Source organism: Schistocerca piceifrons, chromosome 3 (genome assembly GCF_021461385.2).
Source record: "Schistocerca piceifrons isolate TAMUIC-IGC-003096 chromosome 3, iqSchPice1.1, whole genome shotgun sequence".
NCBI classification, from domain to species: Eukaryota; Metazoa; Arthropoda; class Insecta; order Orthoptera; family Acrididae; genus Schistocerca; species Schistocerca piceifrons.
The window spans coordinates 876,256,547-876,273,703 of NC_060140.1; the positions used below are offsets into that span (position 1 = coordinate 876,256,547).

The 17,157-nt window shown below is 46.0% G+C and overlaps 1 protein-coding gene across 1 annotated transcript in view; it reads left to right on the forward strand.

Moving 5' to 3' along the window:
* The window catches only part of LOC124789143 (facilitated trehalose transporter Tret1-like), a 167,620-nt gene that overhangs the window by 58,296 nt on the left and 92,167 nt on the right, over positions 1–17,157 (forward strand). The window contains exon 2 of the mRNA XM_047256436.1: positions 1,976–2,156. Within this exon, the coding sequence (XP_047112392.1) occupies positions 1,976–2,156 (181 nt within the window). The remainder of the gene's footprint in view (positions 1–1,975; positions 2,157–17,157) is intronic.

The following is a 17,157-nucleotide window of genomic DNA, read 5'->3' on the forward strand; positions in this document are numbered from 1 at the left end:
ATTCGAACCCATGTGTGTTGCTTACTAGGAAGACGCTCTGACCACTAAGTCAACAAAACAGTGTGTCCAATGCACCTGCGCGGACTACCCTAGCGCACCTCCCATCAGACCCAAATTCCACGCACTATTAATGTTGTGACCCTTGCCAATCATTCTCATTACTCTCGGCATTCTGCGGATTACCGTAAGATTTCGAACCTGGTGTGCATCCGTACTGAACAGATCACTGGACGTACTCGCTTTAATTATACACTACTGGCCATTATAATTGCTATACCACGAAGATGACGTGCTACAGACGCGAAATTTAACCGACAGGAAAAAGATGCTGTGATATGCAAATGATTAGCTTTTCAGAGCATTCACACAAGGTTGGCGCCGGTTGCGACAACTACAACGTGCTGACATGAGGAAATTTTCCAACCGATTTCTCATACACGAACAGCAGTTGACCGGCGTCGCCTGATGAAACGTTGTTTTGATGCCTCGTGTAAGGAGGAGAAATGCATACCATCACGTTGCCGACTTTGATAAAGGTCGGATTGTAGCCTATCGCGATTGCGGTTTATCGTATCGCGACACTGGTGCTCGCGTTTGGTCGAGATTGTTAACAGAATATGGAATCGGTGGGTTCAGGAGGGTAATACGGAACGCCGTGATGGATCCCAACGGCCTCGTATAACTAGCAGTCGAGATGACAGGCATCTTTTCCGCATGGCCGTAACGGATCGTGCAGCCACGTCTCGACCCCTGAGTCAACAGATGGGGATGTTTGCAAGACAACAACCATCTGCACGAACAATTCGACGACGTTTGCAGCAGCATGGACTATCAGCTCGGAGACCATGGCTGCGGTTACCCTTGACGCTGCATCACAGACAGGAGCGCCTACGATGGTGTACTCAACGACGAACCTGTGTGCACGAATGGCAAAACGTCATTTTTCGGATGAATCCAGATTCTGTTTAAAGCATCATGATGGTCGCATCCGTGTTTGGCGACATCTCGGTGAACGCACATTGGAAGCGTGTATTCGTCATCGCCATACTGGCGTATCACCCGGCGTCATGGTATGGGGTGCCATTGGTTACACGTCTCGCTCACCTCTTGTTCGCAATGACGGCACTTTGAACAGTGGACGTTACATTTCAAATGTGTAACGTCCCGTGGGTCTACCCTTCATTCGATTCCTGCGAAACCCTACATTTCAGCAGTATAATGTACGACCGCATGTTGCAGGTCCTGTACGGGCCTTTCTCGATACAGAAAATGTTCGACTGCTGCCATGGCCAGCACATTCTCCATATTTCTCACCAACTGAAAACGTGGCCGAGCAACTGGCTCGTCAGAATACGCCAGTCACTACTCTTGATGAACTGTGGTATGGTGTTGAAGCTGCATGGGCAGCTGTACCTGTACACGCCATCCAAGCTCTGTTTGACTCAATGGCCAGGGGTATCAAGGCCTTTATTACGGCCAGAGGTGGTTGTTCTGGGTACTGATTTCTCAGGATCTATGCACCCAAATTGCGTGAAAATGTAATCACATGTCAGTTCTAGTATAATATATTTGTCCAATGAATACCCGTTTATCATATGCATTTCTTCTTGGTGTAGCAACTTTAATGGCCAGTAGTGTATATGTGGTGTCTCTTCTTTTGGGTATGTCCAAAAGAACAGACTCCACATATAGATCAAAATTTCAGTAAACAGTCCTATGATGCTTTCATAAAAAGAGTAAAAATGGCCCTCATACTACACTTGACGGAGTAACATACACCTACATACATCATAAACAGTCACCCATCACCCGTGCGTCTGCCTTCCGACTCTAGGCACCCAGGGTAATTTTTGGGAGGACGGACACGATCCAGTGGTGCTTGGGTGCTGTACAACATAGCCATTGAGAGAGGCAGCGAGGTGTGCTGTAGCCGAAGACGGGACGAGGACCTGAGCAGCGCGCGCTGGTGTTGCAGCGAACCTGGCGTACCTGTGCTGCGGCACGTCGCTGGGCTGGTCGTCGCCGGCGCTGCCGCAGCTGCTGGAGGCGGGCTGGCTGTCGCTGGAGGCCGCCTCGTGGGTGGCGTCGCTGCTGCCGCTGCTCGCCGCGCTGGGACCCGTCATAGGCGGCGCCCTCTGTGCCACGCTGGGCGCCAGGTGAGTCCCGCCACGCCAGTTCCCGCTCCACTCCCACAGCCGCGTCCAACTGGTTCAAAAAAATGGCTCTGAGCACTATGGGACTCAACATCTGAGGTCATCAGTCCCCTGGTCCAACTGGCCCAGTGTGGAGTCGCCATGAAGACGACCGTAAGTGGCAATTACCACATAACATTTGATGAATTCTACGCTCTGGCACTGTCTTCGCTGGTCATTGGGGCTCAATCCGAGACGAAACTCATCACTGAAGACAGCCCTACTCCATTCAATGAGATTCAAGTCCGAAGACACGTCTGGAAACGGCCTGAACAGTGGTGGGATACCAACTTGACTGTCGCCCGTCATATGGCCCGACAACCAGCAGTGACGGTCTCGGGCACTATTTATTTTCATAGCAGGATGTTTTTGGCTATCATCCGTGGCACCCTTACGGCGTAGCAGTATGCCGACGACATTCTACGGCCCGTTCTGTTGCCCTTCACGGCGAGCCATTATCGGCTTACATTTCAGCACGATAATGCCCTACTGCACACGGCAAAAGTTTCTAATGAAACTTCCTGGCAGATTAAAACTGTGTGCCGGACCGAGACTCGAACTCGGGACCTTTGCCTTTCGCGGACAAGTACTCTACCGACTGAGCTACCAAAGCACGACTCACGCCCAGTCCTCACTGCTTTACTTCTGCTAGTACCTCGTCTCCTACCTTCCAAGTGGAAATCTCAGTCGGTAGAGCACTTGCCCGCGAAAGGCAAAGGTCCCGAGTTCGAGTCTCGGTCGGGCACACAGTTTTAATCTGCCAGGAAGCTTCATATCAGCGCACACTCCGCTGCAGAGTGAAAATCTCATTCTGGAAACATCCCCCAGGCTGTGGCTAAGCCATGTCTCCGCAGTATCCTTTCTTTCAGGAGTGCTAGTTCTGCAAGTTTCGCAGAAGAGCTTCTGTAAAGTTTGGAAGGTAGGAGACGAGGTACTGGCAGAAGTAAAGCTGTGAGTACCGGGCGTGAGTCGTGCTTCGGTAGCTCAGTTGGTAGAGCACTTGCCCGCGAAAGGCAAAGGTCCCGAGTTCGAGTCTCGGTCGGGCACACAGTTTTAATCTGCCAGGAAGTTTCATATCAGCGCACACTCCGCTGCAGAGTGAAAATCTCATACTGGTGATTCAAATTTCATGAGGAGACCCTGTCGCAACAAAAAGCATCTTTCTTTTAATGATCGCCACTCCATGTATCATATCTGTGGCACTATCTCCACAATTTCGCGATAATACAAAGCGAGCTGCCCTTCTTTGTACTTTTTCGATGTCATGCACCAGTCCCGCCTGATGCGAATCCCACACAGCGCAGCAATATTCCAGAACAGGGCGGACAAGCATGATATAAGCAGTCTCTTTAGTAGACCTGTTGCACCTTCTAAGGTTCTGCCAATGAATCGGAGTCTTTGTTTCGCTCTATCTATGTCATCATTCCAATTTGAGTTGTTTCTAATTGTAATCCCTAAGAATTTATTTGAATTTACTGCATTCAGATTTGTTTGACTTAACGCGTAATCCTAATTTTGCGGATTTCTTTTAGTACTCATGCGAATAAGTTCAGACTTTTCTTTATTCAGGGTCAATTGCCACTTTTCGCACCATACAGACATCTTATTTAAATCATTTTGCAATTCGTTTTGGTCATCTGATGACTTTGCAAGACGGTAAATGACAGCATTATCTGCAAACAATCTAAGATGGCTACCCAGATTGTCTCTTATGTCGTTAATATAGATCAGGAACAATAGACGGCCTTTAACACTTCCTTGGGGAACACCGGATATTACTTCTGTTTTACTCGACGACTTTCCGTCTGTTACAACAAACTGTTACCTCTCTGACAGGAAATCACGAATCCAGACGCACAACTGAAACTGTAAGAGAACACCCCACGTCACCCACGGACGAAGTTATCAAGAAAAGTTTACCACAAATTTATGGGCTGGCTTGATGCACAATTACTTGATTGCTTTCTCCTCGACTCACAGGTGATAGCCATCCGACGTTCGTTCCAGAAGTGCTGCCGAAGTTACCTCAGGAGGTGCCACTTGCAGTCCATCGATGTATGTGGTTTCATCATGATGGGGCACCAACACACTTCAATCTAGCTGCCACCACCCAGATAGGACAGATGTTTGGAGATCGCTGGATTGGTCGAGCTGGCCCTGTAACTTTGCTGTCTCTGTCACCTGACCTTAATTCTGGAATTTTTTCTTGTGGAGTCATCTGGCGAATGTGGTGTACGAAACTCCAGTGGAATCAGTGAAAGACTTAGTTCTAAAAATATATGCAGAGTGTGAAGACGTTCGCAACGCACCCGGTACCTTTCGGCGACTGCATCAGTCGATGGTAAGCGAAAGACAGGCACGCTGGAGGCAGACATTTTGAACACCTTCTCTAATTTTATTTATCTTCTTGTAACAACAAAGTAAATAGTAATGTGCACTCCCTGGAACTTGTTTTCTGTTGTCTGCCACAGTGAACATTTGTATTCATATTTTCTTTCCTTTAAATTAAGTAAAATTGCAGAATTCTTGAAAGGTCTGCCCTTATTCATTGAGCGCAACTGATAGCGGAGCAGGCGGCGATAGCTGCTGACAAGGGAACCTCCCCATCGCACCCCCCTCAGATTTAGTTATAAGTTGGCACAGTGGATACGCCTTTAAAAACTGAACACAGATCAATCGAGAAAACAGGAAGAAGTTGTGTGGAACTATGAAAAAAATAAGCAAAATATACAAACGGAGTAGTCCATGCGCAAGATAGGCAACATCAAGGATAGTGAGAGCTCATGAGCGCCGTGGTTCCGTGGTTAGCGTGAGCAGCTGCGGAACGGGAGGTCCTTGGTTTAAGTCTTCCCTCGACTGAAAAGTTTAATTTCTTATTTTAAGACAATTATTATCTGAGGTGTTTTCCTGTGGAGGAATCGATTGACCTATGACCTTGCGATCAAGTGTTTTCGGTTCACATTGGAGAGGCACGGCCTTTCGTCTACTAATCGCACGGTTTTGCGGTGCGGTCGCAAAACACAGACACTAAACTTATTACAGTGAACAGAGACGTCAAAGAACGAACGGACAGATCATAACTTCACGAAAATAAAGAAAGTAAACTTTTCACTCGAGGGAAGACTTGAACCAAGGACCTCTCGTTCCGGAGCTACTCACGCTAACTACGGGACCACGGTGCTCCGGAGCTCACGGTATCCTTGATGTTGCCTATCTTGCGCATGGACTACTCAGTTTGTATATTTTGCTTATTTTTTTCATAGTTCTACACAATTTCTTCCTGTTTTGTCGATTGATCTGTGTTCAGTTTTTAAAGGCCTATTGTGCCAACTTGTAACTAAATCTGACGGGGGTGCGATGGGGAGGTTGCCTTGTGAGTAGGTAGACTTTAGCCCCTATAATTTCGACGCTGTCGGTGTCTGTCTATTAGATCTTGTGTATTGAAAAACACTGGAGATTTTAGAGGGTTCCAGGAGAAAAAATAAACTGTGAATGGAAAGCCGTGTCCGAAACCGTCATCCACCAAGGCAACAGGGCGTCGCATGCATAGCAAATAACTCCATCTTCCGCACTGGCTATCGTGGCAATCAGTCGTTATCATCGAACAACAGACACACGATGTTTATACATAGGACTTCGGTTCTTTAAAGAATCGGGGTGGGGATTTACTGGTTGTATGTAAACGGCATGGCAGTGTGAATAATACCCGCTGCTTTTTTGCAGCTAGTTACTTAAAATGAAGTAAAGTTGTTACCAACCCGATAGTTGCTTTGAACAGCACAGAGCTTTCCTAGGAAAGGCCTATTGGATGTGGTATGCCGTTGCATTCCTATTCCTGATTTACCCAACCAGTTGTGGGTGACTTACAGTTTAATGTAGGTTCTTAATCGCGATGCAGTCCGGCCTTTTTCACATTAACGTTGTCAAAGGAAAAACAAGTGACACGAGACAAGAAAAAGTTATTGGACTGACGGGGAATCAAAATCGTGGCTTTAGAACCGGCAGAGTTGCACTTTGGCACTGACGGGGAGAACACGGCAAGTGCCATAACCCAAAAAGTTCACTCAATGGAAGAGGAGTCACAATAAACGATCATGTGTTTCAGTTTATTCCTAGATATTCGACCGTTTCTTAGATACCGACGGTCAAAGTTTTCGAGGAACTTTATTTGCCTTTTAGCGGTGGTACAGCGGCTAGCGTTGTGGCTTCATTGTTTTGCGACCTGAGTTCGAAACCAAATTATTGTTTTAATTTTTGTTTTTGTTTTCATTTACCTATCCATGTCCGTAGAAGATTACTGCAGGAATGTTTTCTAATGTATACTGAAATAACGTAGTCCTTATTCGTCTGCCTGCTGAAAAAACGTAAATGAATAAGAAAATTACTTGAAAATTTTTACTCTGAAGTTGCTTGACTCGTAATCAACTGGAAGCGCCATTTCTCGGAAAAGTGATTCGTTATCCGTGGTTTCCACCGAGATTATTAAAAACGCGAGAAATCTTTAGCAATGTTAACCACATTTCTCTCCCGAGCGACGTTCCTATGAAGAAATGTCACTGTGGCTTGTCTTCGTGCGATGCTGATGGTGTTCGGAATTTCTATGTTCGAGTGTTTCAGCGTCTGGTGTCATTCAAGGGAATGAACCAAATCTGCCTGAAGAACAAATATAAGAATAAAATATAAGTAATTATTATCAGAATTGATGTAAGAATGAAATACAGGAATATGAGAATTTAAAAAGATTTTAACCCCTGAAAATACCATAGCCATATATATTACATAATAAATGTATACTACTTATTGTAATACACAGTTGTAATTATACAATTAATATAACATCCTTGTATCTCCTAGCTTGATAAGAAACATTCGTCTAGTTACCCTCTAAAGACATGGATAAATAAATGACAAAAAATAAAATAAAATGAAATAAAGACAACAATTGGATTTCTAACACGGGCCGCGAAAATGTGATGCCGCGACGCCGTTCCCTGTGCCATCCCCTTCAGTAAACTTGAGGCGCGCTAAGAGGCATCTACAGTACGTCGAAAAATTTGAACGTCATTTCTCAGAAACGGTAGAGTATGTACGGATCAGACGAGACATGGTTCAAATGGCTCTGAGCACTATGGGGCTTAACATCTGAGGTCATCAGTCCCCTTGTCTTAGAACTACTTAAACATAACTAACCTAAGGACATCACACAACCATGCCAGAGGCAGGATTCGAACCTGCGACAGTAGCAGCAACGCGGTTCCGGGCTGAAGCGCCTAGAACCGCTCGGCCACAGTGGCCTGCGACGAGACATGTATTCGCCTGTTTTGATCTCTCTTACATTGAACGAAGTTTCTGGGAAATTAGGTTGTGACACTCTCCTCGAGAGTCACGGAGAAGCAACTCGATTATCGTTACATCTCGATAAAATTTCAGTGGTGCAAACCTTAGCAGCTTACTTTAAATGTTAAGGAATGCACTTCTCGAAATAGTAAAACAAATATTCTGTGACTACAGTATCAATACGGTCATATAGGCTCAAGTGAACATAAAACATGTGGCACACTTCAGTTCAAATGTGTGTGTGTGTGTGTGTGTGTGTGTGTGTGTGTGTGTGTGTGTGTGTGTGTGTGAAATCTTATGGGACTTAACTGCTAAGGTCATCAGTCCCTAAGCTTACACACTACTTAACTTAAATTATCCTAAGGACAAACACACACACCCATGCCCGAGGGAGGACTCGAACCTCCGCCGGGACCAGCCGCACAGTCCATGACTGCAGCGCCTTAGACCGTTCGACACTTCAGTTCATTAGCGGGATACTGCAGAAATATGGTTGATCTCAAAATAAAAAATCTACTCGTGATCCATCTTAGAATGTTGCTCAAAGTTCGGAGAATCTATACCATTTAGAATATTGAACTTACAGAATGAAGGGCAGCCCGAAGGGGCTCAAGTGTGTTTGCCTCACGGGAACGATGATAAATCTGAACTGAGAGATGTTTAAAGATAGATGTCATAACTATTTACAGATTTTCAGGAGTCAGTACTAGGTGGGGAATTTAGGGATGTACTTCAGCCCACTACGTATCACGAAGACAATGTAAAATTAATTACAGCGCTTAAAGAGGCATTTAAGAGGTCCTTGTTCTCGAGATCTATAGGCGAATGGAACGGGAAGAAATCTTAACATGTGGTACAACAGTAGTAAGTAGCAAATGCCATGAGCTACAAATTTGTTTGCAGAGTACAGATGTCAGTGTGGAAGGAGATGGTTTTTAATACCAGTTCATATCGTGCGGTGGCTTGCACAGAACAGATTTAGGAGCGATGGCCTTGAAGCGCAAGGACTCCGGAATCCGAATGCACGCAATGACAAGCTCTGCTAGGCAGCTGACATGTAATTATACGGCCGGTCTCCGCGGAAACAAACACGATTGCTGCAGAAGTTTCGAGGCGTAACGTCCGCTTTTCAAACAGTTCCTGTCGCCTCGCCGTGGCCGCGCCGCCGCCTGTGGCAGGCATTGAACTCAGACGCTTCGAGAATGTGCCTCCCGGACGGGCGAAAGCCAAGGGCAGTGTCTCAGTTCAGTTTTCGCAACTCAGACCACTTCTGCAGAGAAGCGCTCTCTTTCGCTACACGAGAAGTTTTGCACAAACTCTAATAGCGCTTCAATTTTCATAGATACTGTATTGGTACGTAGGAAAAGCCAAGGGTAACCATTGTAAGCGCCCGCAAAAGATGTATTTTGCTACGCCGGAAGGCGAGTACAAATGATAAAGACCTCATTAAATTTTTTGTCACCTTATGTCTTGAGTTCTCGTGAAGAGAGGACGTGTTTAGATATGAGATGCGTGTAGTAGCTTTCACGGTATGTGAATAATAATTTCTTTCAGTGCAAAAATGTGAGGTCTTTTTATTTTCTTCCGCGCACCACAAGGAGGTCATGTCACACTTGCTGCCTGTATATAAGGAAGAAGTCCGATAAATAAAAATAAAAGGTCAAGAACAAAAAGTTTTGCGGCGTCAGGAGAAGAATCACCTAACAGAAGTGCGTAGAGCTCGACAATATGGAAGTAAGTTCAACTTAATAAGGACTCAAAGGAGAGAAGATATTAAGTTACAGAATTTGGCAAACAAAATAATTGACTTCTGGTTACAAAAAAATTAACTTCCTTATTTAGGTATTTTTATTATTACTAAAAAAAATATTTGCACAATACCTGGCTGATTCTCAGAGTCACACGGTCATTTGTATTGCTGAGCATTAAAATTGCAAGACCACGAAGGCTGCTTGTAACAAACGTTAGATTGACGTGAAGTGCACTACATGCTTGGATATGCGGATGATTAGCACTTCAGCACAACCGTACAGTGTTCACTATCTGATCAAAAGTATCCGAACGCTTCTTAAATGACATTAATATGTAATGTGTCCACTTTTCGGCTTTACGACGGATTGAAGTCTTCTGGGGCATCTTCAATGACGTGCGTAAATGTCCGTAGGGTGAATGACAGCCCATCCCTCATAGAGACTGAAACCAGAGAAGAGTTGGACATTGGGGTCTGGAGCAAAATCAACACTCTAACTCGTCCCAAACGTGTTCCATTTTGTTCAGGCCGGGACTCTGGGCAGGCCAGTCCATTTCAGGAACGTTATTGTCCAAAAACATTCACCTCAGATATGCTGTTTTATGACAGGGTGCGTTGTTGTGCTGATACAGTCAGTCATAATCTCCGAATTGTTCCTCTGCTCTGCGCAATACACAATCCTGTAAAATGGGTTCATATCCTTCCGCATGTAGAGTTTTCTTAAGCACTGTAGGAGGACCACATCCTAACCACGAGAAAACACCACCACGCCGTGACACCACCTTCTCCGTACTTCACTGTTGGTAAAACAAAGGTGGCAGGTAACTTTCTAGAGGCTTTCACCAAAACCTAAATCCTTCCATTGGATTGTCATAAGAATAGTGTGATTCATCACGCCATATCACTCTTCTCCAATCATTCATTTGCCAGTGGCGCTGCCCTTTCTACCACCTCAGCTGTCGCTCAACTACACTACTGGTCATTAAAATTGCTACACCACGAAGATGACGTGCTACAGACGCGAAATTTAACCGACAGGAAGAGGATGCTGTGATATGCAAATGATTAGCTTTTCAGATCATTCGAATATGGACTCGGTGGGTTCAGGAGGGTAATACGGAACGCCGTGATGGATCCCAACGACCTCGTATCACTAGCACTCGAGATGACAGGCATCTTATCCGCATGGCTCCTGCGGATCGTGCAGCCACGTCTCGATCCCTGAGTCAACAGATGGGGACGTTTGCAAGACAACAACCGTCTGCACGAACAGTTCGACGACGTTTGCAGCAGCATGGACTATCAGCTCGGAGACCATGGCTGCGGTTACCCTTGACGCTGCATCACAGACAGGAGCGCCTGAGATGGTGTACTCAACGACGAACCTGTGTGCACGAATGGCATAACGTCATTTTTTCGGATGAATCCAGATTCTGTTCACAGCATCATGATGGTCGTATCCGTGTTTGCCGACATCGCGGTGAACGCACATTGGAAGCGTGTATTCGTCATCGCCATACTGGTGTATCACCCGGCGTCATGGTATGGGGTACCACTGGTTTCACGTCTCGGTCACCACTTGTTCGCAATGACGGCACTTTGAACAGTGGACGTTGCATTTCAGATGTGTTACGACCCGTGGCTCTACCCTTCATTCGATCCCTGCAAAACCCTACATTTCAGCAGTATAATGCACGACCGCATGTTGCAGGTCCTGTACGGGCCTTTCTCGATACAGAAAATGTTCGACTACTGCCCTGGCCAGCACATTTTCCAGATCTCTCACCAACTGAAAACGTCTGGTCAATTGTGGCCGAGCAACTGGCTCATCACAATACGCCAGTCACTACTCTTGATGAACTGTGGTATCGTGTTGAAGCTGCATGGGCAGCTATACCTGTACACGCCATCCAAGCTCTGTTTGACTCAATGGCCAGGCGTATCAAGGCCGTTATTACGGCCAGAGGTGGTTGTTCCGGGCACTGATTTCTCAGGATCTATGCACCCAAATTGCGTGAAAATGTAATCACATGTCAGTTCTAGTATAATATATTTGTCCAATGAACACCCGTTTATCATCTGCATTTCTTCTTGGTGTAGCATTTTTAATGGCCAGTAGTGTATGACTGCAGGAACGTGTGGCTTATAAAGACCTGCTGTAGCTTCCCACACAGGGTCACTGTTTTAGCTGGACCGCTGCTGGATCTTTGGAAGTCAAGAATGGTTTCTTCCGCTATCTTCACGCGACTTTTTTACAACCACCCTACGTAATGCTCGTCGACCCCCGTTCGTCAGTACTTGAAGTCTGGCTGGTCTCTGTTTATCTGTGGTTGTTCCTTCGTGTTTCCACTCCAAAGTCACATACCGACAGTCGACTTGAGCAGCTATAGGAGAGCTGAAATGTCCCTAATGGTTTCCTTACTCAGGTGACATCCAGTGACTAGCCCACGTTGAAAGTAACTGAGCTCTCCTGTCTGACTCACTCTGCTGTCGCTGCTTCTCTACTGACAACACACTACTCCACGCCTCCTTTTGTACTATCGGGTCCACCTCTCGTGAAATCTAGACGTGTGTGCCGCATTACGTAGGGGTGTCCAGGTACTTTTGACCAGATGATCTGGTACGAGGAACGCCATTTACATCCAATATAAGGAAATCTTAGACAGTGAGTTTCTCGTACAGAAATTGCATCTGAATATTTGTCAATTATGAGCAAATCGGTTTATGTCTCATGTGAAAGGGAGAAGCTTCTACCAGTACAAATCGAAATTATACAGTGGCCACACCTCGGCCTATCGAGATAGTGTTTAATAGTTCCGCGATATCGCTGTTCGCTTTGGTAGGAGGCCCACGAGTGTCATGCGAAAATGGAATTTGTGGATACAGGAGGGCCTAGCTAAAGGTCATTCAGGATCTCAACTGCTCCATCACATTAGCGCCTGAGAGACATTTCATTTGCTCGGCGGTGCTAGACCGCACAGCCACCTTGTGTCAGGGACTGGGATGGTTTGCAACACAAGTATTCAGACGGACCGTGCGACGCGGCCTGAAGCACTGCGTACTATCAGAACAGAGACTATCGTTGCGGCTTAACGTTGGTAGCGCCTCCCAAGATAACTCAACACCGCATGCTACCGGTGCTGTCCTGACCTATCTCCCTATAGAGGATGTGAGACAGTTGTCCCGGCCTGCACGTTCCCCATATCACTGACCAACTGACTTGGTGATGGGTTGCCGAGGGATGGTATGCCACTATTCACCAACTTCTACAATCTATCAAATCGGAATGAAGTTGAAGCAGCATGGAATAGCGTTCCTGTATCTGTCATCCAGGCAGTACGGCTCAATGTCCAACCACGTCTGAGCCATTGTCGCTGCCAAAGGTACTAAACATTGCACTTTTTGCCCCTAAATTACCTAAAAATGTAATCATACATTCTTGCTACTATGCAGAATATGCACAATAAGCAAAATTACCGCTTCTTCCAGTTTTAAAGACCAACAGTTTCCTTATCTCAGTCTTCTATCAGATGGAAAAATTATTGAAATCTTACTTATATTTTTCAAAATTGTAAATAACTATACAGATTATAAATGGTTCAAATGGCTCTGAGCACTATGGGACTTGACTTCTGAGGTCATCAGTCCCCTAGAACTTAGAACTAACGTAAGGACATCACACACATCCATGCCCAAGGCAGGATTCGAACCTGCGACTGTAGCGGTCGCGTGGTTCCAGACTGTAGCGCCTAGAATCGCTCGGCCATCCCGGCGGCATACAGATTATAACTTAAAGTTCAATACATCAACATATACATCAAAATCTACATGTATACTCTGCAAATCACATTTAAGTGCCAGGCAGAGGGTTTATCGAACCACCTTCACAATTCTCTATTATTCCAATCTCGTATAGCGCGCGGAAAGAACGGACAACAGTATCTTTTCGTACGCGCTCTAATTTCCCTTATTTTACCATGGTGATCGTTTTCCCTATGTAGGTTGGTGTCAATAAAATATTCTCGCATTCGGAGGGGAAAGTTGGTGATTGGAATTTCGTGAGAAGATTCCGCCGCAACGAAAAACGCCTTTGTTTTAATGATGTCCACCCCGAATCCTGTATCATTTCAGTGACGCTCTCTCCTCTATGTCGCGATCATAAAAAACATGCTGCCCTTTGAAATTTTTCGATGTACCCCGTCAGTCCGATCTGGTAAGGATCCCTCACCGCGCAGCAGTATTCTAAAAGAGGACAGACAAGTCTTCTTAGTAGACCTGTTACATTTTCTAAGTGTCCTGCCAATAAGACGCAGTCTGCGGTTAGCCTTCCCTATGACATTTTCTGTGTGTTCCTTCCAAATTAAGTTGTTCGTAATTGTAATTCCTAGGTATTTAATTGAATACACACTAACACAGAAAAACACCACCAAGAAATTATCCGAATGGGACGGATATCGGTAAACGTGATGAACACGTACAGAAAAACAAATGATTAGAATTTCAGAATAATTGGATGATTTACTAAAGAGAAAGAGCTTCACAAGCTGGGAAAGCCAATAACGCGTTGCTCTACCTCTGCCGTTCATGGACTCAGTTATTTGGCTTGGCGCTGATTCATAGAGTTGCTGGGTATTCTCCTGGTGGATATCGTGCCGGATCTGTCCACTTGGAGCGTTAAATCGTCAAAATCCCGAGCTGACTGGAGGGCCTTGCCCATAATGCTACATAAGTTCTCACTTGGGGAGTGATCCGGTGACCTTGTTGGCCAAGGTAGTAAGGCTTTGCAAGTACGAAGACAAGCAATAGAATGTCCCGCAGTGTGCGAGCGGGCATTGTGTTGCTGAAATGCAAACAGGATGGATTACCATGAAGGCAACAAAACTGGAAGTAGAATGTCGTCGACGTACCGATGTGCCGTAAGGGTACCGTGGATGACAACCTAAGGGATCCTGCTATGAAAAGAAGCGGTACCGTAGACCATCACTCCTAGTTGCCCGGTTGTATGGCCGGCGACAGACAGGTTGATTCCTCACCGCAGTCCGAGGCGTCTACACACACGTCTTCGGCCTGGAATCTCATTGACTGGAGTAGAGCTGCCTTCAGTGATGAATCCCGCTTCGAACTGAGTCCCGATAACCAGTGCAGATGTGTCTTGGGACGCTCCAGACGGCAGTGAGATACCAACCACACTGTCGCCCGACAACCAAGAGTGCTGGTCCGGGGTGCCACTTCTTTTCATAGCCGGATCCCTTTGGTTGTCGTCCACGGTACCCTTACAGCACAGCGATACGTCGACGATATTCTACGCCTCATGTTGTTACCCTTCGTGGCAAGCCGTCCTGGGCTTACATTTCAGCAATATAATGCCCGCTCGCACACAAATAGAGTTTCTACTGATTGTTTTCGTGCCTGACAAACCCCACCTAGGCCAGCAAGGTCGCCGGATCTCTCTCAACTGTGAACGTTTGGGTCATTATGGGCAGAGCGCTCCAAGAAGCTTGGGATTTTGAAGATCTAAGCGCCAATTGAACAGAATTGGGCACAATATCCCCCAGGAGGACAGACAATAATTCTATGAATCAATGGCTAGCCGAATAACTGAGGGCCACATCTTTAGCAACGGCATTGACTAATGTGTGTAAATTCCTAAGGGAGCAAACTGCTGAGGTCATCGGTCCCTAGACCTACACTACTTAAACTATCTTAAACTAACTTATGCTAAGAACAATACACACACCCAGGCAAGAGGGAGGACTCGAACCTCCGGCGGGAGAGGCCGCGCGGTCCGTGACATGGCGCCTCGAACCGGCTGTGAGCACTGTGGGACTTAACTTCTGAGGTCATCAGTCCCCTAGAACTTAGAACTACTTAAACCTAACCAACCTAAGGACGTCACACACATCCATGCCCGAGGCAGGATTCGAACCTGCGACCGTAGCGCCTAGAACCGCTCGGGCAACCCGGCCGGCGCCTCGAACCGCGCGGTCACTCAGCGCGGCTTTGAGCAACGTGTTATTGACTTTCTCAGTTTGTGAAGCTCTTTCTCGGGAACAAATCCTTCAGTTTTTCTGAAATTGTATTCACTTGTTTGTCTGCACACATACATCACATCTTCTGATTTCCATCGCATTCTTATAATTACTTCGTCGTACTTTTTTCGTCTTAGTCTAATTTACAAATTAATTTAATATTGCTCTTAACACAAACTAAATTAATTAAACTTCCTCGCAGATTAAAACTGTGTGCCCGACCGAGACTCGAACTCGGGACCTTTGCCTTTCGCGGGTAAGTGCTCTACCATCTGAGCTACCGAAGCACTACTCACGCCCGGTACTCACAGCTTTACTTCTGCCAGTATCTCGTCTCCTACCTTCCAAACTTTACAGAAGCTCTCCTGCGAGTACCGGGCGTGAGTCGTGCTTCGGTAGCTCAGATGGTAGAGCACTTGCCCGCGAACGGCAAAGGTCCCGAGTTCGAGTATCGGTCGGACACACAGTTTTAATCTGCCAGGATGTTTCATATCAGCGCACACTCCGCTGCAGAGTGAAAATCTCATTCTGGAAACATCCCCCAGGCTGTGGCTAAGTCATGTCTCCGCAATAACCTTTCTTTCAGGAGTGTTAGTTCTGCAAGTTTCGCAGGAGAGCTTCTGTAAAGTTTGGAAGGTAGGAGACGAGATACTGGCAGAAGTAAAGCTGTGAGTCCCGGGCGTGAGTCGTGCTTCGGTAGCTCAGATGGTAGAGCACTTGCCCGCGAAAGGCAAAGGTCCCGACTTCGAGTCTCGGTCGGGCACACAGTTTTAATCTGCCAGGAAGTTTCATATCAGCGCACACTCCGCTGCAGAGTGAAAATCTCATTCTAGATTAATTAAGTTTTTAGCTTCCTCTCCAGCTGCAAGGATCAATAAATACTTTTGTGAACATACTTCTGCGCTAGCTGATTACCTTACATAATCAGCGAGTAGTTCGATGATTTCAGAGATGAATGGTTATTCACAACATACAGAAAGCGAAAACATTTACTTGCACTTGTAATTCCTTTCGGTACGCTATACACAAGAGAACTAGTTTCTAAAAATTTCCAGAAGATGCTCCAGAACTCTGTTCGTGCACTACGACCAAACTTAGTTATAAATGTTTATCATGAATCCCGCCAATCACGCTAGCGATCTCGAACATTGTGGATTTGAGATTAACGTCAGTTCTTTTTGATTACTTTCACACTTGACTGCTTCTCTAGATTTAACCACACTCACAGGAATTAAATGTCTACGAGACGGTCACAAATCAACCAAGCTATATCGGAGTCTGCGGTTCCGACTTTGATATCGTACATTTCCGGTCAGTTTTACATGTCACCTCTGTCAATCCCCACATCCACTACCAGTGCTCTAAGTGTGTCGCATCCTCACAGAATTTTTCATCTGTTGTAGCCATAGTGTACTAAGTTTGATTCAAATGTCTTTATGTGTTTCATACCTATGGTGCATCGTATGCACACACATGTTTAGAAAAACAGAACACCTTGAACGACTAGAGATAGGACGTTCATATTCACAGGACATGTGCATAACCTTTTTTTACAGAAATGATAAGCATTTCTGTAACGTCGGTTCAGCATGTCTACTGTTGCCTTGTAGGCACAGGGTCCGCCATGGGGTCTTTTAACTTATTCCATGCATGACGGCATCGACGCATGTAGGGCGCGAATGGCGTCCTTTGGCATAGCCGTCCATGCTGCATTCATCTGGTTCCAAAGTTAATCGGTGGTGGTGGTGGTGGTGGTGGTGGTGGTGGTGGTGGTGGTGGTGGTGGTGGTGGTGGTTGGCATTGGGTCACAGTGCCGCATCCGTCGTTTCACTAATCTCTCACATTTTCG